The sequence below is a fragment of the Oncorhynchus mykiss genome, chromosome 26 (genome assembly GCF_057628025.1).
Source record: "Oncorhynchus mykiss isolate SJ-2025 chromosome 26, ASM5762802v1, whole genome shotgun sequence".
NCBI classification, from domain to species: Eukaryota; Metazoa; Chordata; class Actinopteri; order Salmoniformes; family Salmonidae; genus Oncorhynchus; species Oncorhynchus mykiss.
In genome coordinates, this window is record NC_143047.1 from 15,536,192 (window position 1) to 15,562,757 (window position 26,566).

At 44.9% G+C, this 26,566-nt stretch overlaps 1 protein-coding gene across 1 annotated transcript in view; it reads right to left on the reverse strand.

Annotated features, from left to right (window-relative positions):
- Positions 1-26,566, reverse strand: part of LOC110506452 (CD276 antigen) — a 77,373-nt gene that overhangs the window by 16,199 nt on the left and 34,608 nt on the right. Inside the window, exons 5-6 of the mRNA XM_021586062.3 lie at positions 11,323-11,457; positions 6,484-6,534 (exon numbers count right to left, since the gene is read on the reverse strand). Coding sequence (XP_021441737.2) covers positions 6,484-6,534; positions 11,323-11,457 — 186 coding nt within the window. The remainder of the gene's footprint in view (positions 1-6,483; positions 6,535-11,322; positions 11,458-26,566) is intronic.

A 26,566-nucleotide genomic window follows, 5' to 3' on the forward strand; every position in this document is an offset into this window, starting at 1 on the left:
AGGCTGACACATTACCTTTAGCTACAGCATATCTCACCACCGTGCATTTCCACCTCCTCCTCTCTCTTTCATTACTTTCACGCAGAGAGAGGGGCTGTCAACAGTTTAATGAAATAGGTTTCGGTGTAAATACATGTTACTCTCGATGTTCCTTATCAGATTTCACTAGGTTTCCCAAATGAAGCACTGGGTAGCTGTAGTAACAGGGTTGGAGAGCCCATGGCATACATAGTACTGGGTAGCTGTAGTAACAGGGTTGGAGAGCCCATGGCATACAGAGTACTTGGTAGCTGTAGTAACAGGGTTGGAGAGCCCATGGCATACAGAGTACTTGGTAGCTGTAGTAACAGGGTTGGAGAGCCCATGGCATACAGAGTACTGGGTAGCTGTAGCAACAGGGTTGGAGAGCCCATGGCATACAGAGTACTTGGTAGCTGTAGTAACAGGGTTGGAGAGCCCATGGCATACAGAGTACTGGGTAGCTGTAGTAACAGGGTTGGAGAGCCCATGGCATACAGAGTACTTGGTAGCTGTAGTAACAGGGTTGGAGAGCCCATAGCATACATAGTTTGGGTGGAATATCACATGTCGCGCAGCGAGAGGCTGCATGCTCCTCAAACAGTGGTTAATGCATGGAGTGAAATAACCAGAGTAGCCTGAAAACCGAACCAGCAGGAAAGCGGCCTCCATTCACTATTAGAGTGCATATGGATGGCCTGTCTTTCCCCTCTGTCCCTGTTCCTACCCATTTAATAATGGGCCTTTCTAAATCCAAACAAATGTTACATATTAGTAAAGACAAGATTAAATTGAGAATAGTGAGCAGCATGTGAAGCCTACTACTTTCACAAACATCAATAGCCTATAGTCAGTCGCATCATGCAGCCCACATTTGTTTTGATTTCTAGGACATTCTAAGGTTTGTATCATTCACAACTAAAGTTGCCAATAACTCTAAATCTAGTGTATCTGACCTGTTTCCAATCAATTTTTACGCCCAACAGAGCCACTTCATATGCGCACTCACTCCTGAATGGGAAAAATATCCTTTCTATTTCATTCAGCAAAGTTAAATTAGATTATTCTTACTATGAAATCATATAATATAAAATAAGGGCACAGGACTTATAAGCATATCTTGTAGCTAAATGAACAAGCCTACAGCCTATGGCATAAGATAGGATAACATACAGTAGGCCAACTCATATTCTGTTCTTCTGAAATAAAATGTCTTCATATCATAATGTTTCTTTAGACATGCCTAAAATAAACAATAGATGTATTGTGATGGTGTATATTACATAAAAATGTTTCCATGTAAACTCAGCAAAAAAAGAAACGTCCTCTCACTGTCAACTGTGTTTATTTTCAGCAAACTTAACTTGTGTAAATATTTGTATGAACATAACAAGATTCAACAACTGAGACATAAACTGAACAAGTTCCACAGATATGTGACTAACAGACATTTAATAATGTGTCCCTGAACAAAGGGGGGGTCAAAATCAAAAGTAACAGTCAGTAACTGGTGTGGCCACTACCTGCATTAAGTACCGCGAGTGACTCTCTTCCTCATCGACTGCACCAAATTTGCCAGTTCTTGCTGTGAGATGTTATCTCACTCTTCCAACAAGGCACATGCAAGTTCCTGGACATTTCTGGGGGGAATGGCCCAAGCCCTCACCCTCCGATCCAACAGGTCCCAGTGTAACGTTCATTTCTTCGACGATAAATGCAAATCCGACCATCACCCCCTAGCACTTTTTGCCAGTCCTGTCTGGTCCAGCGACGGTGGGTTTGTGCCCATAGGCAACATTGTTGCCGGTGATGTCTGGTGAGAAACTGCCTTACAGCAGGCCTACAAGCCCTCAGTCCAGCCTCTCTCAGCCTATTGCGGACAGTCTGAGCACAGATGGAGGGATTGTGCGTTCCTGGTGTAACTCAGTCCCGCAGGTGTGATGTTATGATGTACCAATCCTGTGCAGGTGTTGTTACACGTGGTCTGCCACTGCGAGGACAATCAGCTGTCTGTCCTGTCACCATGTAGTGCTGTATTAGACGTCTCACAGTACGTACAATTTATTGCCCTGGCCACATCTGCAGTCCTCATGCCTCCTTGCCGCATGCCCAAAGCACGTTCACGCAGAAGAGCAGGGGCCCTGGGCATCTTTCTTTTGGTGTTTTTCATTCATTCAGTCATTAGAAAGGCCTCTTTAGTGTCCTAAGTTTTCATAACTGTGACCTTAATTGCCTACAGTCTGTAAGCTGTCAGTGTCTTAATGACCTTTCCACAGGTGCATGTTCATTAATTGTTTATGGTTTATTGAATAAACATGGGAAACAGTGTTTGAACCCTTTACAATGAAGATCTGTGAAGTTATTTGGATTTTTACGAATGATCTTTGAAAGGCAGGGTCCTGAAAAAGGGACGTTTCTTTTTTTTGCTGAGTTTAGATGTTCCAAAAGCACGCATCAGCGGCTTGGATGCATGGAGGCCTGGAGAAGCTAAACGTGTTTATGTTAATTTGCGGTCAAATTACCGTGAAACCAGTATTTTTTTGCATGACAATAACCGGCTGACAGAATTTCATGAATTCCACAGCCCTATTTGTGGGGCTATAGGTCCAAAACATCAGACAACTCTGGAGGTTCACATTAGTTTACAGTATTTACCCAACCTTATCATGACTCTCCCTAATGAACGAATGAGGCGGGATTACAATCTAACGGTTGTCTCTCTCTTTAACCCCCAACCCCCTGTCCCTCCCTCTCTCCTCTCATCTCCTGTGTGTGTGTGCACCAACCTTGCCCAGGCTAACAGGAAGCAGAGGGCACAGTGCTTTATTTAATTAGCCACTGCAGCGGAGTGCTCATGTGGAACCGACGCGTAGTGCGCCCTGGAACACTAAGGGGAGGCAGATCAGGGGAGTGAGATGGATTGACGACACGTTGCCCCCCCCCCCCCCCCCCCCCCCCATGTGGGCTTCACTGGGCTGCAGGGGTACGGGTCACACGACAGGGAAGGGGGGGACAGATGACGTTTGTGTGCATGGAATTCATCCTGGGAATGCTTGTTGCTGTCCCCTAAACCCTGCTCGACTAATGGAGAGCCTTGCCCCTGGGTGTACATTATACCTCTTCTCCCAGAGACATGTCCTGCAAGCTCTTTGCAATTACTTTATCTAATATTCTGATCAGTGCTACGTGCTGTCAATGGGCCTCCATGTTGTTGTGATGCAGAATGCTGCTGACTGCTTTCATTAGGTCTGACAGCGCTCATTATTCCACATGATTTAGGAGCAGCTATCCCTCCGCTATCTCTCTCATATTGTGACAATGATCTGCTGGCCTTCTCTTCCCGGACCAACAGATAACCCTTGAGAAGAGGCTAAACCCTGCTCAGTACGCAAAGCACACGCCATTAACAGTTCAAAGAGGAGAGAGGGAAACCTTCTAGCAACACACTAGCTAACAGTATCTGGCCAAGTAGTACGGTAATATATGAAAAGCCAATGAAATATCCAACATTGTAGGGACACAATTAGCAGAGTCAGGTGCTGGTCTTCTCATGTGTTTTGATTATAAGAAAGGTCCCACCCACAAATTATGCGTGAAAGTAGAACAGAACATGAACATGCCTGAATATTACAGTCCTCATTTTGATGCAATTGGCTTTTTACACCAAAACCCCATTCTCCCTTTTGAGGAAGGAGTGTACTGTACTAACCTAGAGAGGAACACAAGCAGAAGCACACAAGTTATGCAGTGGAACACTTAGCCGTAGAGCACAGGGACGTCTGTTAATTAGCTCTCCTGAAGTTCTTCTGTGGCCCACATCCACAAATGAAGGAATCATAACGACTGTATTTACATATCTTTAAGCAGTAATATGTGACACACTGGGACAGCACATGAGAAGAGGAGCACCACAGACTACACTGGCTGCAGTGGCTGTGTAAAGAGAGGCCTGTCGGGTTTGACTGTGGCTGGGGAGAGAGGATGGGGAGAGAGGCTGACGCTGGGGAGATAGGCTGGGGCTGGGGAGAGAGGCTGGGTCTGGGTCGGTGGAGAGCAGCGGGGCTGGGGATAGAGACTTAGGCTGGGGAGAGAGGCTGGGGCTGGGGAGAGAGAGTGGGGAGAGAGGCTGGGGCTGGGGAGAGAGACTGGGACTAGGGAGAGATGGTGGGGCTGGGGAGAGAGGGTGGGGCTGGGGAGAGAGGCTGAGGCTGGGGAGCGAGGGTGGGACTAGGGAGAGAGGCTGAGGCTGGGGAGAGAGGGTGGGACTAGGGAGAGAGGCTGGGGCTGGGGAGAGAGGATGGGGCTGGGGAGAGAGGGTGTTTCTGGCTCTCTAGACTCCTCTCACCTTCCCCTCATCAGTAGTACTGAGTAGATCAGTGAGGATTGCAGCTGGACATTTTTCATGACTTTGTGGTTCTCCTAATACCTATGGTCATGGGAATATGACTATTTCATGAAAGGACACAAAACAATGTGCAATGTGTAATCTTGGTTCCCTGAGGAAAGGTAGGGAGAGGTAAGCCTAACGTGAGAGATGGAGATGTGAGAGTTTCTCTAGAAATCACATGGTCATGCCTTTTCCCTTTCGTAATATGGTCGTTGAACTTTTCTTTTCAGGGTTGTCATGGTTGAAGAGATTAAACAGCTATCCCACTGAATTGTGGAGGCTATTATAAACACTGCTATGGGAATACACCAACTCTGATGTGACTGAGTCTGAGGCAGCTGCCCTAGCCGTTTCTTGTGCAGTGTATTAAAATCATCAAGATATTTAGGTTGATGAGCTAGTGCACCTGCCGCTCTACTGCGATTCAAGCGACTGTCATCCATCTTTCAGCTGTTGCCTTGGAGTATGGGTGACGTGGTCTCACTCCATGGTATCAGCATTATGGAGCATGACACTAGCTTGTCTTCAACCTTGACGGCACCTTGTCTCTGCAAGCCAGGTAGGAGGGTTAATTCACCTCACAAACCGGAGACCACTTTCATTTCTCTCTGCTCAAATTGCTCTTTCTGATGTTGTTTCCCTCATGAAAGAACTGGGTCATGACGATGCACACTCTGCCAGTGCCCTGTTTCTAGGGCCTAGGCTAACTCCACAGAGCCCAGGATGCAGAGAGAGCAGAGCAGAGAGACAGACAGGGGCTAGTGGGGCAAAGAGAGAGATTGCAGCCCACTCCAAACAGTGTGCTGCTCTGGGATTACTGCAGCTAACTCTAAACTGCGCATCACGCTCAGATTACAAAACTCATTTCAGAAAAAGAGGTGAGGGTTGGGGAGTGGGGAGTATGCGTGTGTACTGTATGTGTATGTGGAAAGAGAGGAGGGGGAATGGGTGTTGTTGGCTCTTCCAGCTGCAAGCACATCAAGGATTTCAGGCCAGGCATCTTGTTTGTAAAGCGTAACCCTGCTAGCTAGCTGCTGTAACGCCGGTGAGGGGAACACCTCCCTTTCCAAAGGCCCCGGATGAGCCCAGGCTCCTAGTTATCACTGGTTATTGTTCCAATCAGGCTGGCTTTGAAAAGGGAGGCACGCTCTCCTCCGGACAGCTCATTAAGATAACACACAAACGCAGCTTCCACATCATCCTGCATTTATTAAAGTGGCCTTCATTTCAGCTCCTTTGTCTCACACAGGAACCTCTCCCCTTGTCAGCGCAATTGGAGCCAGATGGCAAAACAAAGCCGCTGTCTGGAGGGTTTAAAAGAGGTACCTCAGACGGCAGAAGAATGAGCCGCTGAGCCCCTCTTCCGCTCACGCCCACCACCGTGCGCATGTGCACCACCGCCCGCACAGGTGTGGCTTTCAAGGAAAAGAGGTGAGGGGGTTGTTGAGGAGTCAGGTGAAAATAGTGGGTTGATGTGGAGGGTCTTGGAGGTCTTCCTTTGTAGCCAGTACTGCACCTGTAGGTACGGGGGCCACTATGGGTTGCTCCTGCCACTGGGCTGCAGAGTTCACTTCGAAACATTCACGAGACATGAATTAGGGAAAGGAGCCATTGTCCACTCTGCCCAGAGACCTTCCTTCACCTCTCGGCTTATTAAAATCACATAGTATTAACTGTGGCGTTCACAGGGAGGCTAAATAATTCAATCACACTAAAGAAGGCGTCAAATGAATAACTTTAAAGACATTAACGCAGGAGCCAGAGTCGTTCAGGCCTGTGCCTGGTATCCACCATGGCCTTGACTCAGAGCACAGAACTGGCTCTGCTTGCTAATTAAACAATTCATTCAGGACACAATATTAAGTAGTATCACACAATCGTGCTGAAAAACGTGCTCACCGCCCAAACATCAGTACTGCATTTAGACATTGCACCGGAAGAAGCAGAAATCCATTCCATGTAAGTTCTTTGCAATCTCATAATTGAATTAGAATGGGGTATGCATTGAGGAGTAATTAGCCTCTATGTGTATGGTGTAAACATGTGGTGATGGTTGTTCCAGATGTGCCTTGGCTGACCTGTCTTAGACTGCTCCTCTTCCTGCAGCTCTTTGGCCTCTTCAAGCTTGGCTGTGGAGAGAGAAGCCATCAGACCATTAAACACAGAGAAAACACACAGGCACGCAACAGCACGCACGCAATGCACTATTCCTCTGGATTTCATAAGGCAGCAGCTCATTTAAACCTACGGTGTGCCCATGCTTCACGGCTCAGTCGGGGGCTGAGGCTGCATGTGGCACTGGACCACAGCTGCCCCCCCTGGCCTGGCCCACTCACAAAGACAGTAATCACATTAAGCTATGGCCACTGGCCCTCCTCTCTGGAAACATACTGTCAACTGGGCCAGGCTGACAGAAACCACAGTGATGGGCACAGACGTGCGCGTGGGCACACGGAGGCAGTAATAAACGTGCTCACGCACACACACACATACATAAGCACACCTACACACACGCACACTCCAAAAATAGACCAGGAACAGAGGAACCAGAGGACGGCTGATTTGAATTTCCTGACACCATCCTCAGCTCCATTGTGTTAGACAGAGAGTCTGCATTTAGTGTCAGACACTTACTGCATGCCCAGATTCAACTGATCATTGGACCAAATTAAACATGAAAGCAACAATATTGTCTCTGAGTTCTTTTGTATGCTGCAATTTACAAGACTGACAGAGAGAGAAAATCCTTGCAAAATAACAACAAAAATTGCAACAGTAAAAAGATTGGTATGTTTCATTTAAAATATATATGCTGCTTCTATTGTAGTGTCCACAGTCCTTCATACATCACACTATTCCATTCCACATTCCTTCAAGTCCATTTTGTATTCGCATTTTGAAAACACCACACTCAGAGAGTATGTGTATGCCCACAGGTTATCATTTCTCAGAGTGATTCATTCAAATCTCCAGCTTTTCAAGTGAGTTGTTTTCCCCCTTTCTTCGCAGGGCATACCTACCTATTTCTGGATCCCTCCTCAGAATGATTATCTGGGAGGATTTCACAGGAATCCATTTGAGAAGGTCACATATTTGAGCAGCTGTCCTCCTCTAAATTCTGGTGCCAAAAGGACAGTTAGTTTAAACAAACATTCACTAGAAACCTTTACAGCATTTATTTTTTATGATGAAGACAGAGGGAATAGAATCACCGACCTCCTATCTCTCTCTCTCTCTCTCTCTCTCTCTCTCTCTCTCTCTCTCTCTCTCTCTCTCACCTTTTACCTCAGCACTATGATGTCACACTCTAACTCTAAAAGTTGGTTCTAAAATATGAATAATGAATGTGGAGTGTAAATGTTCTGTGAGAGACCTTGAGCTGCCTCTCCTCAGTTAACAGCCAACACCTCCTGTCCTGATGCAACAACGTTGCCGATGTCATCTACAAAATAGCTTCCAATACTCTACTCAGCAAACTGGATGCAGTTTATCACAGTGCCATCCGTTTTGTTACTAAAGCACCTTATACCACATACCACTGCAACCTGTATTCTCTAGTCGGCTGGCCCCCGCTACATATTCGTCGCCCACTGGCTCCAGGTCATCTACAAGTCCATGCTAGGTAAAGCTCCGCCTTATCTCAGTTCACTGGTCATGATGGCAACACCCACCCGTAGCACGCGCTCCAGCAGGTGTCTCTCACTGATCATCCCTAAAGCCAACACCTCATTTGGCCGCCTTTCCTTACAGTTCTCTGCTGCCTGTGACTGGAACGAATTGCAAAAATCACTGAAGTTGGAGACTTATCTCCCTCACCAACTTTAAACATCTGCTATCTGAGCAGCTAACCGATCGCTGCAGCTGTACATAGTCCATCGGTAAATAGCCCACCCAATTGACCTACCTCATCCCCATACTGTTTTTATTTATTTACTTTTCTGCTCTTTTGCACAGCAGTATCTCTACCTGCACATGACCATCTGACCATTTATCACTCCAGTGTTAATCTGCTAAATTGTAATTATTCGCCTACCTCCTCATGCCTTTTGCACACAATGTATATAGACTCTCTCTTTTTTTTTCCTACTGTGTTATTGACTTGTTTATTGTTTACTCCATGTGTAACTCTGTGTTGTTGTCTGTTCACACTGCTATGCTTTATCTTGGCCAGGTCGCAGTTGTAAATGAGAACTTGTTCTCAACTAGCCTACCTGGTTAAATAAAGGTGAAATAAAAAACAACCTCTGACACTATGGGAAGAGCAGCCTCCAGGGACACTTCTACAGTACCAGGATGAACCAGGCATTTCAGAGACGCCTCTATGTCAAAGTCAAAATGGTGTCTGCCATCCACAGAGTTTGAGTGAAATCTGCTCTGGCAAGGGGAAGCGGCCATCGTAAAACACTGAGATGGATTTCAGAGATTAGGTCCAATATAAGAAGGTTATTTAAGTGATTAGTTACATCCCATACGCATGCAGGGATAAATAACAAGTGAGTGCAGCAGCTGGATGAAGCACCTGGAAGATGGAAGCTCACGGAGGACAGATATCCCCTGTTCCCAGGGGAGTGATCTGAATCATCCATGTCCCCACGATGACCTTCATCTATCACGGAGGGCCATTCGTCCCATGTCACCGACACATAACACACTCCACATAACACACTCCACATAACACACTCCACATAACACACTCCGGGGGTACGTCTGATTAAATCACACGCTCATTTGAATGTAAAATGAGCTTCAGGAATATGGTACACTGGTCCATTTACAGAATATGTTGGACATGTACGGTATACATATTCATTATGCGAGAAAGGAAGGAAGGAAGGAAGGAAGGAAGGAAGGAAGGAAGGAAGGAAGGAAGGAAAAAGGGAAGCAAAGAAAAAAGGAAGTAAGGAAGAAAGATGTACTGCAACAAATACTAGAATAAATTGAGCTTTCATCTCCCAGACTCCAATCCCACTTGCTGCTCTGCCCAGTTAGGATACACATCCACTGCTCCATATACATTATGACAGGGAAGAAAAATGGCTTACTCTGTTTTGGACTACTTTTGACCCCTCTACCCTCACTACCCAGAGTTTCAGAGGAGAGAGTCAACTTCAATCTGGCCAAAACCAAGAACACTATTAAAAGATAAGACAGCCTCAATTAGGTTGCACTTTCCTGCTTCCTGCAGTTCCAACAGCTGTGAATGTGCACTTCAACACATCTCCACATCTGTATTCATAAGGTATCAATTTATCTGGGTGTGTGAGTCTGCGTGCTACGTGAAGAAGTCCGTGTATGTTACTCTTCAACTCGGCAAACAAGGATCCTAAAGAACTTGGAAACATCCACAGACAGGGAACAGAATGAGACTTAACCTCTCATTTAGTTGAGTGGTGCACCGCCAGTTTATCAACCCTCTCTCTCTACTACTACTGGAGGAGCAGCCTGCTCCTTCTGGTTACTGGAGAACAGGTCTGCGACCCCACAAGACCTTTTGCTCATGGTATGGAATCAGTGTTTCCCCTAGGATTCTTTTCAGCAGTGCGGGGGGTGGGGGCAGAAAAATAAATATATTATACTTTTATTTGCATGTTTTATATTTTGCAGTATATATGAAATGAATATAAGGGAAACACTGGGAATGTATTGTAATACTCTCTCCCTCTCTCTTTCCGTTTCAATTTGATTTCATATGTTCCATCGAGCTATAATTATTCTTGCCTGTGCGTGTGTGTCAGTTCCAGATATATTTTTAAACCTCAGGGACCAGTGCAAACACTGGCTGACCTTTATTTAAATGTCTCCTCCACTCGGAGTACATCTCATTACAGCCAGGCCACCGGCTCCCCACCATACATCTCGGCTCAAAACCGAGTTCTCTCAGTCAGTCCCTACTCTGCCTGCAAGCCGTCCCCAGCTATTCAGTAGTGCTAATTATCAGACTCTTCTAAATGAACTTCCTGCAGACAGACGGGGTCACAGCATCCCTCCACAGCAGCAGATAATCATATATACATACAAACACTGTCTGGGTGTTAAGATTCTGAACCAGCTGTCCAAGACACTGGCACCTCATGTTAACATGTCATCCCTGGTAACCACAACTCTCCTCCAGCTGTCATCCCTGGTAACCACCAAGCTCTTCCCTGGTAACTACCATCCTCCTCCTGCTGTCATCCCTGGTAACCACCACTCTCCTCCCGCTGTCATCCCTGGTAACCACCACTCTCCTCCCGCTGTCATCCCTGGTAACCACCACTCTCCTCCCGCTGTCATCCCTGGTAACCACCACTCTCCTCCCACTGTGTCTTTCACATAATCTGGGCTCCAGTTTCACTATTATACAGGTCAGGCAGGGCTACTCTGTGAGGGTTTGGGGAAATCATTGGGACAGCCATTTAGCATTTGAACTAGTGTCCTCAGAAGGGTCTGAAAGCAGGACGGGTCATGTACATTATTCACCTCATCAACTCTACACACAATAGAACAATAAAAAAACACACCTCTATAATAATCTCTATTTTAATGTCCAGCGGTATTATATCATCAATGTTTCTCTCTCACTTTCATCACTTTTGGCTCTAATAACATTTTCTCTAATCTTTATACTGTTATGCTTATGCAAAGATGAAGAAGAAAGAAAGCACCCAAGCACCCAAGAAAGCACCCAATCACACCCTTCTTTAACCTTGGAAGATATGGGATTTTGGGAGTTGTTTCTTAAGAGGAGCCCAACTATCTCCATTGAAATGGGTGTTCAAGTGTAGTCTCTGGGTGTGTTTATGGAACAGCTCAGTGTGTTCCTGTGAAAAGTGTTGTTCAGAAAGACAACAGAGCGGTGCTGTTGAGACAGACTGCAGAGTTCAGTGGGCCTGCTTGATCCTTCTCACAGTTGTTCAGACAGACAGACAGACAGGTACCTGCTCTGTCCTCCTCACAGCTCTCCTTGATCTTCCTACGGCAGACTGCAGCCAGGGCGATGAGCAGACCCAGCAGACACACAGCCAGGCCCACCGTCACCCACAGAGCCACCGGGGGAAACACCATGTTCTGACCTGGGAGAGGGGGAGGGAGATCAAGAAAGGAGGAGGGAGGAAGATACAGCAAAGGAGACAGATACAGTTAGTAGAGAGGAGGGCACTCAACATGGTCATCACCATGACTACCCCATCCTCCCCACCGCTATGGCTGCCTATCACCATTCCCATAACCATCACCATCATCTCACCATTATACAGTTGAAGTCAGAAGATTACATGCACAGGTTAGAGTCATTAAAACTAATTTTTCAACCACTCCACAAATTTCTTGTTAACAAACTATAGTTTTGGCAAGTCGGTTAGGACATCTACTTTGTGCAGTAATTTTTCCAACAATTGGTTACAGACAGATTATTTCACTTGTAATTCACTGTATCACAATTCCAGTAGGTCAGAAGTTTACATACACTAAGTTGACTGTGCCTTTAAACAGCTTGGTCATGGCTTTAGAAGCTTCTGATAGGCTAATTGACATCATTTGAGTCCATTGGAGGTGTATCTGTGGATGTATTTCAAGGCCTACCTTCAAACTCAGTGCCTCTTTGATTGACATCATTGGAAAATCAAAAGAAATCAGCCAAGACCACGTTCATCTGTACAAACAATAGTACGCAAGTATAAACACCATGGGACCACGCAGCTGTCATACCGCTCAGGAAGGAGACACCTTCTGTCTCCTAGAGATGAACGTACTTTGGTGCGAAAAGTGCAAATCAATCCCAGAACAACAGCAAAGGACCTTGTGAAGATGCTGGAGAAAACAGGTACAAAAGTATCTATATCCACAGTAAAACGAGTCCTATTTCAACATAACATGAACGGCCGCCCAGCAAGGAAGAAGCCACTGCTCCAAAACCCCCCCAAAAAAGTCAAACTACGGTTTGCAACTGCACATGGGGACAAAGATTGTACCTTTTGGAGAAATGTCCTCTGGTCTGATGAAACAAAAATAGAACTGTTGGGCCATAATGACCATCGTTATGTTTGGAGGAAAAAGGGGGAGGCTTGCAAGCCGAAGAACACCATCCCAACCGTGAAGCACGGGGCTGGCAGCATCATGTTGTGGGGGTGCTTTGCTGCAGGAGGGACTGGTGCACTTCACAAAAAAGGTGACATCATGAGGAAGGAAAATTATGTGGATATATTAAAGCAACATCTCAAGACATTAGTCAAGAAGTTAAAGCTTGGTCGCAAATGGGTCTTCCAAATGGACAATGACCCCAAGCATACTTCCAAAGTTGTGGCAAAATGGCTTAAGGACAACAAAGTCAAGGTATTGGAGTGGCCACCACAAAGCCCTGACCTCAATCCTATAGAAAATTTGTGGGTAGAACTGAAAAAGCGTGTGCCAGCAAGGAGACCTACAAACCTGACTCAGTTACACCAGCTCTGTCAGGAGGGATGGGCCAAAATTCACCCAACTTATTGTGGGAAGCTTGTGGAAGGCTACTCGAAACGTTTGACCCAAGTTAAACAATGTAAAGGCAATGCTACCAAATACTAATTGAGTGTATGTAAACTTCTGACCCACTGGGAATGTGATGAAAGAAATAAAAGCTGAAATAAATAATTCTCTCTACTATTATTCTGACATTTCACATTCTTAAAATAAAGTGGTGATCCTAACTGACCTAAGACAGGGAATTATTACTAGGATTAAATGTCAGGAATTGTGAAAAACTGAGTTTCAATGTATTTGGCTAAAGATGTATGTAAACTTCCGACTTCAACCTTATGGGCCCTTACCACATCATTATTGTCGCCATATTACAGATTATCATCATCATCACCCTCCTTATATCATGCTTGTATCATCTGGATGTTAGGGAACATTTACTTTATTTGAAATGAACAAGATGTGGTGATTCATCGAGATCCATTTAACAAACACTTGAGTGTTAAAAACATGGCCAGATGGCAGAGATATCTCAGCAGTTGGAGTACTTTGTGTTGTCTTTTTCTACCCAACAGCCTTGGCACTGCGAAAGAGGATGTGGGCACTAGGTATCCTCATGCCTTCTGCTGCATTCACAATCTGTCATCTGGAGTAATGATGCCCAATGACATCACTCGGTTTTATCCTATTAATCATAAATAGAAATCAAATATGATGTTGTATTTGTATAATTCTGATGCTACACTGCCAATGAAAAAAAAAACGAAGGGGAGCATTTTTCTGACGGTTGTGAGAATGACTGTCTATCAGACAGTTTAGCACACAATTCACTCTAGAGAGAATGAAATATCAAAGTGAGAGACAGCTTCTTGACAAGATAAAACCAACAAAAATCTGGTCAGCAAGACACAGATATTGCAGACATCCCCAAATTTCCCCAGGGCATTCCAATGTAACGGAATAAAGTAGAGGAGGAAAAACAGCTTGAGACACTAAATAGCTTGAAGGCTGGCTATAATACAAACTGGCCTCCTTCAGAGAACCCACTCTGGGAAGATAATTGTAAAAAGTCTCGAAATTGACTAGCGTTGGGATGGAGAAATGACCAAGCATCTGTAAGGACTTGGCACAGGACAGATGGAGAGGACAGAGACACACTATTGCACAGCCAAGATGGAGGTCAATAGGAAGCCTCCTTCCTATTGAGAGAGAAAGAGAGAGAGAGAGAGAGAGAGGGGACTTCTGTCCATTGCAGTGGATGAGGAGGGCCAGGAATGTGTCATAATGGTAGATGAGACAGGATGCAGAGAAATGGAGAGCTCTAGGGGGGGCAGTTGGGGTGGCATTCTCTGAGTAAGACAGAAAAGGTTCATTTCACCTCCTATCTGTTTGTTTAGTTGAGTGTTTGAGTGTTTGAATCAAAACATGTTTTGACAGTATGTGGCCATGAGAGCCTTCATATGTATGTGATTATTGGAACACATTATGGGAAGCAAGATTATGCTTAACCACGTAATCCTATTTATGATTAACCATATTACATGGCTATTGTATAATATGCCATGAAGAATCATACACTATATATATTTTGGCATATATTTAGGAGGGCTTATGATGCGATCCTGGTGCTATATTCAATCAACAAAAAATGAGTTTTCAGAGTGACTGATAATGTATAATATAATGTGTTTTGGCCGACCATAATCATCATTGAAATGTGACAGATGTGGATGTGCTGGATGTGTTGCTACAGATTGGCTTCTAATAAACTCTGTTCCAGCCCAAACCGATATCAACAGCAACTTGTCATATAGAGAAAGGAGAAAATCTAGATAGTCCATCTTGTCATTTTGACAAAGCAGTATATAGTTCCTTGGGCCAACCATGACTGATGAGCTCCACTGTCTCTCTGTAGAGCTCTTTGCTCCGTGCTATTTAAAGGATAACCACTGTGACCGTGTTAATTCCAAATGCAAAGGCCAAAATTACAGATGAATACTAGGTAGTACCGTGTTCTGCTCGCTGTACACTCTGCTTCGTGCATGAAGTGTCCACATAGAGCTATAATAAGACAGAGAAGTAATGAATGTGTCTGGCACTTTGAAGCAGAGCAGAGCTGTGCTCTCTGCTTCTCCCTCTCTCTCACCCCTCCCTCCATTTTCTCGATCCCTAAGGGCAGGCTGATCAAGACAAATGTCGTAGTCGGCTATCATTTCAGCGCTGGGGCCCCAAAGGGCTGCAGGATCATATTTTTCTTTTTCTCTTGTTTGATGATGTGATTTTGTTTTCTTCAGAAAGAGATTTGTCTCTAATGGCTCTGTTTACCTATCGTCTCTTTCCCCTCCACCCATTCCTTCTCTACTGGGGTGAGGATGGAGTGTTTTGGGCTGCCTGTTACATCATTGAACGTCGGGAGACTGCAGAGCTGCAGTAATGGGGCCACAGAGGTGCAACTTCTGGGCTCTGCACTGAACTCAACGCATACAGTTCATAGAAGCAAAACACAGGTCTATTTATGTAAACATCACTTTACAGTAATTTCAGTGAGATAAGACTTGGAGGTTGAGCTGGACTACAGCCCTTAAATATTATCAGGCAGGTCGACTTGAGTGTAGGTGTCGAAAGGAAGCCAAACAAAAAGGTACAAATATATTTTTTTTATGGGAGTGAATGCAGTATGATTACACACCACCTAGATATGGACTCTTAATAGAGGGCCTGCATGACCAAAAAATACATTTAACTCCCCATTCATTCTATAAGACACACAGGGGCCTCACGCAGGCCAAGCTGAAGGTAAAAGCCCAGATTGGCATTCATTTTCCTGGAGCCAGAGTGTTTTAAGTTCAGCCAGTGCCTACGGTGGAATAAAGTGCTCAGTCCTGGCCTGTCGTCTCAGATTGTCTCAGTTCTACATCGTCATGACAGACGAAGGATCAAAGCTGCTTTCTCTATCTGCGGGTGTCAGCTGAGTTTTACATTTACACGGGACAAAAAACACCTCCTTAACTGGGACCGAAGGAGAATGATGTCCCCTGACAGACAGACAGACAGACACCCCACCACAGGCTAACAGGAGCCCCAGAGTGCATTCCAGGCAGGCTGGGGAATGAGGAGGAGCATAGAGGGGGTCAATAAGCTGCCTCTTTCATTATGAGGCTAAACCAAAGGCCTGGCAGCTCTGGCCTTCAGAGCGGCTCAGGGCTGGTGTGATGTGAGAGGATCAGGGGACAGACAGTGGTTCAGTGGAGATCACAGGGAGGCAGGGTGGACTGGAGGATAGCCCTAGGGTGGTTGGACACTGAGGCCCAACCCTGCTGGAGGGTCTAGTATCCCCCATGGCCCAGAAGAAGAAGTCAAGGCCACACTGCAGAGAGGAAGAACAGGCAATAGACGAAAGCACGTAGAACTCATTCGGACAATAGCAGCCAGTCGACCTAAATCACATTTACAACCCAGTCTGCTGAGTTCACACCTCACCAATCAACAATCAATCAATCAACAATAAGCTGTCTGGTAATTTAAAGCTTTATTTCCTTCCATTCGTTTAGCAGTTGTAAGATCTGGGAGGACTGTGATAGGCTGGCAGTCATAATAACAACACTGAAGAAAACAAGAAGCCAGAGCAGTGTCAGAGGTCAAGGCTCAGCCAGACTAGAAGACGGACAGAGAGAAGACATGATTTCCTTTTTTCCATTTGGGGGAATAATATAATTTAATGGCCGACTTTGCGTTTGTTTCAGACTCACACCCATTGTCACACTTCATCACGGTCAGAGAAGGTGATCAAAACATTGCCTCCGCCTACAGCATGAAAGGGCTAGCTGCTAGAGGTAGCGCTGCCGCTGCGTCTGTCCTCTGACTGTCCCCGGGTGCATATCTCACAGAAAGGGAGGACAAGGAGGAGCTCACCTCACCGGGAGAGAAAAAACTTGGCAAACTGAGATGGATGAGCACAGCTTTTTGTCCTGTCAGCATCTTTGCACTGAGCATTCTCCCCCATTTCTTGCATTTCAATGAATTGCTTTTCGGCAACCCAGCTCACATTTACTTACACAATTTGTCTGACATTATTGCCCTGATTTGATGCCGTGGTCTTGAGGAAAACACAAAAATATGATGTGCACGTGGGTGCATTTAATACAGAATAGTGACTCTGCAGTTATTGGAAGAAATCATTTTCTAACCACACTTTTTTCACAGATGAACCCATAAAAGCCATCTGGAGGTGGCGGTGTTTCGTGTGTGTCTGTGCACATGTGTATGTGTATGCCTCTGTGCATGTGTGTGTGTTGTTTGTTGTGGGTGTGTGTGACTGGGCTGGGATAGGAATAAGGCCTGCATGCAGTACCATTAGCCCACTCTAAAACTATAAGCTGTCTTTCATGCACATCAGGAAGTAGCTTGTGACCTTTCTCCTGGGATGGATGCTTGGCTCTAGGTTCCCTGCCTTTACTTCACCATTTAGCACAACGCTGCTGAGAGTTTAGAATAGTGAGTTGCAGCGGGAGGTCACCTGCCCGCCTCAATGAGTTTGACTACTGATGTGATTGATCCAGACGTGAATACCAGTCCAGTAGTTCCTCCGACCCTCACTGCAGCCTTGCACCTCAATGGTCATGTTCCCTTGAGACAGCCTGGATTAAACATGGAATGGCTGGGTTAGGGGGACAATTGTCTGGTATTGGCTGTACTGAGCTAGACCTAGTCTCCAAGTGTAGGCAAGTCACACATATTGAGACAATGTGGGCCTCTAGATTAACTTCTCACTAAGACACTAGTGTCTCACCCTGCATAAAGACTAACCTACAGACAGAGACAGAGCACTCACAATAATGACAATGTACTTTCATCTCCGATCCGTTTCACTATAATTCAATACAATCTCTTTTAAAACATCCCTCCAGATAAATATCCAAAATGTCTGACTGTGCTATAAAAAAAATGCTTACAAATATAAAAAAATAGGGCCATAAAGAAATTCCCAATCTTATCTAGTGTCTAGTGAAAACAAACTGTCGGCATCAGAGGTTTTGGTGTAATACTCTCACAGCTAGGAATAGTTTTTAGTGTAACACATCCATATAAATACTGATTTGGCCGTGCATTTAAACAGTGTGTGGGGAATCTAATCCTCAGGTAAATTGAGTGGGGTGATTTCAAATCTCATTCCAGCAAGGTTAACACGATTTTCATTTCCTTAGTCTACAGTGTACCAGAATCCGACTGTATACCCAGTATGATGGCTAATTAAGCATGTTAGCATCCTAAGCATGTTTCAGACTGAGGGAGGGAGGGAATGTGTGGCGGGGGAGTTGATAAACACTAGCCTAGTATGAGAAGAACTGGGACTGGAACCACAGTGTCTAGTCCAGTCATACCCCTGCTGGCCAGTCAATCCCCCACCTCGACCAGCCCTCCTCAGCTCTGCCAAGACCTCCATTAAAAACTCCTCTGACGTCTCCTGTAGCTGACAGAGACTCCATCACTTCAGCATGCCCTCCTCTCAGGAGAGACTGGCATTAAGATGTCGGAAGAGGCAGAGTGGACTATCGATTTCTCACCACTTCCATTTCGTTCCTCCTTCGGCCGTAACAGCTGAGGCAAACTTTAGGTTGCAATAATCAGTTTAACAAGTCTTGTTCTCAAAATGTTTAATTAGTTTTTCAAACAAGGGTCTGACTACAAGAGGGCAGAAGATGTGTAGGAGGGAATCGTTAGTGACAGCTATCAGCACCACTGCCGACAATCTGCCGGGCTGATCGTGTCTGATATGAGTGGATCGGCTGAGAGCAAATAGACAAGGCCGCACTGCAGAGAGGAAGAGCAGGCAGGAGAGAGAAAGGGAGACCATTTGAATGGCTACTGTCAAGTACAGCCCTAATCCTAACTCTATAGCCTCAATGTTTTACGGGAATAAACACTACCAACAGCCCCTCTGATTGGCTCTTTGGGCATGTGAGTTCTTTACCAGGATCTATTTGAAGGTGTGAGAGATAACACACGACAGAGGTGATACCCTAGGGAATATCATCATCATCACAGACTCCACTATCTGATATACACTGCTCAAAAAAATAAAGGGAACACATCCTAGATCTGAATGAATGAAATATTCTTATTAAATACTTTTTCTTTACATAGTTGAATGTGCTGACAACAAAATCACACAAAAATTATCAATGGAAATCAAATGTATCAACCCATGGAGGTCTGGATTTGGAGTGACTCTCAAAATTAAAGTAGAAAACCACACTACAGGCTGATCCAACTTTGATGTAATGTCCTTAAAACAAGTCAAAATGAGGCTCAGTAGTGTGTGTGGCCTCCACGTGCCTGTATGACCTCCCTACAATGCCTGGGCATGCTCCTGATGAGGTGGCGGATGGTCTCCTGAGGGATCTCCTCCCAGACCTGGACTAAAGCATCCGCCAACTCCTGGACAGTCTGTGGTGCAACGTGGCATTGGTGGATGGAGCGAGACATGATGTCCCAGATGTGCTCAATTGGATTCAGGTCTGGGGAACGGGCGGGCCAGTCCATAGCATCAATGCCTTCCTCTTGCAGGAACTTCTGACACACTCCAGCCACATGAGGTCTAGCATTGTCTTGCATTAGGAGGAACCCAGGGCCAACTGCACCAGCATATGGTCTCACAAGGGGTCTGATGATCTCATCTTGGTACCTAATGGCAGTCAGGCTACCTCTGGCGAGCACATGGAGGGCTGTGCGGCCCCCCCAAAGAAATGCCACCCCACACCATGACTGACTCACCGCCAAACCGGTCATGCTGGAGGATGTTGCAGGCAGCAGAACGTTCTTCACGGCATCTCCAGACTCTGTCACGTCTGTCACGTGCTCAGTGTGAATCTGCTTTCATCTGTGAAGAGCACAAGGCGTCAGTGGCGAATTTGCCAATCTTGGTGTTCTCTGGCAGATACCAAACGTCCTTATAGGTGTTGGGCTGTAAGCACAACCCCCACCTGTGGACGTCGGGCCCTCATACCACCCTCATGGAGTCTGTTTCTGACCGTTTGAGCAGACACATGCACATTTGTGGCCTGCTGGAGGTCATTTTGCAGGGCTCTGGCAGTGCTGCTCCTGCTCCTACTTGCACAAAGGCGGAGGTAGCGGTCCTGCTGCTGGGTTGTTGCCCTCCTACGGCCTCCTCCACGTCTCCTGATGTACTGGCCTGTCTCCTGGTAGCGCCTCCATGCTCTGGACACTACGCTGACAGACACAGCAAACCTTCTTGCCACAGCTCGCATTGATGTGCCATCCTGGATGAGCTGCACTACCTGAGCCACTTGTGTGGGTTGTAGACGCCGTCTCATAAGACCACTAGAGTGAAAGCACCGCCAGCATTCAAAAGTGACCAAAACATCAGCCAGGAAGCATAGGAACTGAGAAGTGGTCTGTGGTCACCACCTGCAGAACCACTCCTTTATTGGGGGTGTCTTGCTAATTGCCTATAATTTCCACCTGTTGTCTATTCCATTTACACAACAGCATGTGAAATATTGTTGTCAATCAGTGTTGCTTGCTCAGTGGACAGTTTGATTTCACAGAAGTGTGATTGACTTGGAGTTACATTGTGTTGTTTAAGTGTTCCCTTTATTTTTTTGAGCAGTGTAGTAAAAGGTTGATGTGTTTACCCCCCCCCCGCCACTCAGCAATATAAACATTTGCAGACACCCACAACATTAAAGATCTTCTTGCATCCATCCTAAACCCTCAGTTGAGTGAGTTTGTTCTTTAGTATGCCTTCTCCTCTCTGCAGTATCACTAGGAGAATATATAATGACAGAATTTCTTAAAAAGACATGCCTCTGTATATCTTTGCCTAAGGCTCTCATTATAAAACAACATTTCTCATTTTGCTCTGCTGCAGTCTTTGGTGGTTACTGAAGAGATGAATATTCTCAGAGCACTCAGGAGCAGCTGGCTACGACCCTGCCACTGCCTCTGTATCAGGCCAGCTCTGTCTCCAACAACCACACAGCTGCACATCTCTAGGAAACAGCTACATATTCTCACATTCACTATAAAAAATAGTCTTAATAAGAATGATTTAAACGCAAACATAGTGGGGCAATCGGTTGTTTCTTGTTTCCATAGAAATGCAAAGTAATGCTTTGGAGTAAAACATGCTAATTGGTGACTACTTCTACAGCATGAGTAATTTCCTGGTCTTAAATACAGATTTTTGGGTGGGTGGTGATAATATGGATGATTTCCTAAACATAATGTAGCTGACAGGGACATAAGGTCCAAATAAGGTAGATAACAGAAGCCCCAGTTTGTCAAATTTACTTAAATTCAATTTGTATGTGCGTATGAGAGAGAGAGAGAGAGAGAGAGAGAGAGAGAGAGAGAGAGACTGCCAAGCAGTTTGGCTTTGGATGTGACTTACTGGATGGAGCCTCCTCTCCACTCAGATAGCAGAGTAAGGTGGAGGAGGTCTGTATGTAACCTCCACTTCCACTCAGAGCATTACTACACTCAAGTCTTCCTTCACTTAAAGAGCATGATGCTCCTGGTTGCTGCATTAGAAGAGACCACAGTATGAATACCAACGTCAAGCTAAATGTATTTTAACACTCTCCAACATTTCAACTTTAAGACTGTATGCCATGAGACTGCCCTGGATTTAAGGGCTCGGACACACCAATAACGTTTGCACTTCTAATTTGCGAAACAAGAGCGCGCCGATTTTACATCTTGCAGAATCATGCAAAAATGTCGTAAGTTAGCTGTCCACCAGCGAGCGGGTGGTCTCTAAAACACAGCGTGCCGAACGATTGGAAGACGAACACCAGTTCAGTGTGTATGTGTTGTGCTCTTTCACTGAGTTGTAAAAGCAAACTAAGTAGAAACTGGCAACTCTTTAGTTTGCTGATGTTAGCTGGCAGGGTAACTGCTGTTGAACTTAACAGAAAAAAACATGTGTTTATTCACAGTGCTGAGCTAGTATTGTAACTGACATGTAATATTAGTTAATGTTTCATCCCCTCTCAACTGAGGTGAATGAATTAGCTACGCTAGCTAGTAGCTACCACAGCCAGGTTAGCTCCAGGCTCTAGCTATCTGTCCGATATTATTACTATCTAACAGCAATTGTTTGTATGGAAATGTTTTGTAGCCTTTGTTTCAACAGAAGTAAATGAACTTGGCTAGCTTTCGCCAGTTGATGTACCGTTAGCGAGAGCTGGCCAAAAGTTGGCTAACGTTAGCTATTATTCTTTCCTGAATCACACGATGAAACCATAAGCCAAACAATGTAAGATTGATATTCTGAATGTTTTCACTGCAATGTGTGTTTTTATTAGTCAGTATTGCAATGTATCGTCGCAGTCTTCACTGTTAAGGTGCACAGTAGAGGTCTGGTGGGACCAATTTCGTCATCCCGCTACCATCCGCAGCTTTTCATACCGCACTCCGCCCACACCCGCTGGCTTTCTGTCTGACTCCCACCGGCTACCGCAAGACCTGGTTCCAAACCCAACCGCAGTCCCACAATGTTATTTTAGGTGTATGTGACGCAGCTCACATGCCAGCCATGGTCCCATCATTTTTGCTCCCTATAAGCAATATCAAATGCACAAACATAATTTAGGAAATTGTTTAAATTACCAGAGATTCTCACATGGCCCTTATAAGGCTATCTGTATTACTGGGCTATATCAACCAATATGATAGATGTAGTTTGTAGAGAGCAGAGTAGGAGAGACTTGCACTTTCTCTTGAGCTATTTTCATAGCCTGCCTTTTAGGAGTGGAAAGATGGGTGATCAATATCTAGGCCTATTTCTAGGAAATGTATTAAAGTATTTAGGAAGTACATTTCCTTGGACAGATAACTGCCCAGTGCTTCACCGCCCAAGCATAGGCTATAGCCTACTCTATTTAATTGAGACCACACACGCACCTGATCTCGCAGGTATGGCTACTGAACTTGAAGCAGCAAGAATGACAACAGCGACACTTCCTATGTTTTGCATAGGCCAATAGGATATAGCCTACCTTTTAGGGGGACGATTTACTGGCAGAGACAAATAAATAGATAATCAATACTTATTGAAAATGAAACGGTGCAACGCCTTATTGCCATAGAAGCTTAACCTATGCGCGCGTTGAGCCTTTTCAATTATGATTTAAGTTTTTGATTGCACTTCGACTCACTTCGGACCCGGTGGCATCCCGCAGGAATGTAGCCCTCTAGTGCACAGTCAGTACACAACACTGCTCATCATGTCTTATGGTGACAGTGGTCCCAGCAGGGTCAGACAGCCAGGGAAGACCAGTCTACGGAGTTCAGGTAAATTTTGCAGTATATTAACAATATCAGTGAATGATACAAAGTTCCATCTTGAATTGATGGGTAGACCTACAGTAGCTACAGGTCAACAGCTTAAAGCTACAGTCTGGGAATAATGGTCATTTCAATTATTGAACCATTGATTCTATTCTTGGATAATATAATGTATAAACGTAGACCATGGAAATGCTTTGCTGTGCCTCATCTGAGAAGGATCAGATGGTGACAGGGGTCTCAGCAGGGTCAGGCAGCCAGGGAAGACCAGTCTGACGGAGCTGAGGTGAATTTTTGCAGATACAGCACTTTATTATCTCTGCGCAGCAAACACTGGACAAGCCTGATGCTATTTTAAGTCAGTCTGACAAACTTTCAAAGTTGAGGTCCAAACTATACCATGGGTTGGTAGAGGCTTTTCACGATGACACAAAACATGTAAAACAAAAATGTGAGAAAGACCTGGTAGAAGCTATTGATGATGATGAATGGATGCAGATATGTTAGAATGCCCCGTCATGTTCATATCATCTCAGAATTAAATTACAGCAGTTTAAGTGAAACTGAATAACATGCAGTCAGAAATGTCATTCCTCTGCTGGAGGTGTAAAACACAAAAGGGGACATATTAGCATATGTTGTGTTCTTGTGAAGGATGGCCTAATTCTGGCAAAGAGTATGTAATTTTATTTCAGCATGTCTACAGATTCCACCCTTCTCCCTGTTTTTGTTTGCTTGTAAATGTTGATACTGGTGGCTGTTATCTGAAGAAACTGTGTAACGAAGCTGTGTAGCTCAGTTAGTAGAGCATGGGGCTTGCAACGCCAGGGTTGTGGGTTTGATTCCCACGAGGGACCAGTATAAAAAAATAAAGTATGAAAATGTATACACTCATTACTGTAAGTCACTCTGGACAAGAGCATCTGTAAAATGTGAAACATTTAAAGTGGCTAAGAAATGTATTGCCATTCATTGGAAGGTTGGTTATCCTCACACAATGTCAAGTTATCTATCATTTCATTTATTACAAGATTTAGGGTATACTGGGCAACTTTCATAAGGTCTGGATGCCTTATATGGAATACAATCTGACTAAAGGAGTCTGTATTGAAAACATGCCCACGTCTGGGGAGATACCTATTGAGGCTATCGCTGGCTGCGCAGTCCTGGCCCTGGGGGTCTGCTGTCCTGGGGGTTGTCACTCTGGCCTTGGCGTAACACACCCAAAACCAATAATGAATGATTCACTAAGATCCTAAAGCTTAGTGGGGTGTATTATATTGTGGCAATTCAGTGTGGTGGACACCTAGGGACAGGATGAGGTGACCCGGCTATATTGTTTGCAAGTGGGGTGTATTAGATTGTACTATTAGGCCCATGACATTAATTATATGGAGGATTTGCTGTTTCTGTTTGTTAATGTATATTTGAGGTGTATGTGTATGCGTTTTTTTTGTTTCCAAACCTTTCTCTTGGGAATTAAACAAAAATGAAGGTGGGAACTGGGAAGGAAATTATGTTGTGAGAGTTATTGACTAGACTGGTGGGGCCGGGCGTGCAGGCAGCTCGGTCTGGCTGAAATTTGATATAGAGGATGTCATTATAAAGACAATCAAAAGTCTTAGTTTTGCTATTCTAGTGGTTATAGGTGCAACACAATATGTATTATTGAATTACCTTTGATCTAGTTCAGTCTTATTTATCATTTAAACATATTTAATAATGATATTTTACCTAGCTTGATGACTGTGGGCATTTCTGCTTACTTTTTGTTCTAAATAGTGACGGCATATTGGATTGTGTAAAAATGCAGGAAATTAGCTTTAGATGCTCCAAAAGATTATGGGGGAGGCCAGGTTATGTCTCCCCCACTTCTAAAACTAAAGTGGCCCCCCTGACCATACCCCTCAGGTATTTTGAATAAAAAGGAAATGTTTCCATGTCCAAGTTAGTATAGCGTAGCCATACTATAACTATCACTGCCTCAGTCTCAGGCAATATCATGGTTGCAGACGCACGAAATGAGGCATTTGTCTCCTGAAGGTAGAAGTGTATCACCACTGCAGCCAGAACTTTCACCAAGACTACACTGAGTGTCCAAAACATTAAGGACACCTGCTCTTTCCATGACAAATACTTGAACACAGGTGAAAGTTATGATCCCTTATTGATGTCACTTGTTAAATCCACTTCAATCAGTGTAGATGAAGGGGAGGAGACCGGTTAAAGAATACTTTTTTAGCCTTCAAACAATTGACATGGATTTTGTATGAGTGCCATTCAGAGGGTGAATGGGCAAGACAAAAGTTTGAAGTGCGTTTGAACGGGGTATGGTAGTAGGTGCCAGGCGCACCGGTTTGTGTCAAGAACTGCAATACTGCTTTTCCCCCCCCATGTGTATCAAGAATGGACCATCACCCAAAGCACATTCAGCTAACTTGACACAACTGTGGGAAGTATTGGATATCAACATGGGACAGCATCCCTGTGGAAAGCTTTCGACGTCTTGTAGAGTCCATGCCCAAAAGGGGGGGGATGCAACTCAATATTACGAAGGTGTTCCTAATATTTAGTATACTCAGTATATGTGGCCATAATGTTGTATGTGCTTCTATTGGCTGCTGTGATATACTGAACAGAGATGGCCTCAGTCTTTACCCAGAAGTAATTTAGCTGGTGTGAACCTGGGGCCCTATAGGGGCCTCTAATCCTCTGACCTTCTTAGTGTGCTAAATTCACTATCAGTCATTTATCTCATCCCCATCTCTAAATCCAGCCAGCCAGCCAGCCAGCCAGCCAGCCAGCCAGCCAGCCAGCCAGCCAGCCAGCCAGCCAGCCAGCCAGCCAGCCAGCCAGCCAGCCAGCCAGCCAGCCAGCCAGGAGTCTAACAGAAGGCATAGACTTTGGCTAAAGCGCAAAGGACTTGACTTGGTTAGAATTTAGCTTAGTTGGCATAGGGATCAGATATACACTGGTGGCTCTGGAAAGTCTATCAGGAAATTGTCATGGTCTCTGTGTCTAATGTAGGATCATGCTGGAGCAGCAGTTAGAAATTCAAACAAAGTTGTATTAGTCAAGCCTTGGGTTGGTTACATACCATATTTTCTGTTACCATAGATATTAAACTATCTTATTATGGATTTCAATATCATTTCACTAGAATCGCTTTAATTTTATCTTGCTATTTCTCTCAAAGCCATTTCTGCTACGGATGCCCGCGGTAATGTTTTTAAGGCAAACATAATGGAATTGCATCTTATTTGATGACGAGGGACGTCTACCGTACACGGTTGAGGCCCCAAATAACCACAGACGTAACAGAGCCATTGGAGGCGACAGTAACAGTAACAACGGCATCAGAAACCTTCACTACAGCTTTGCTGCTCATGCCCCAGAAGTACAGCAAGTGGCTGGAAG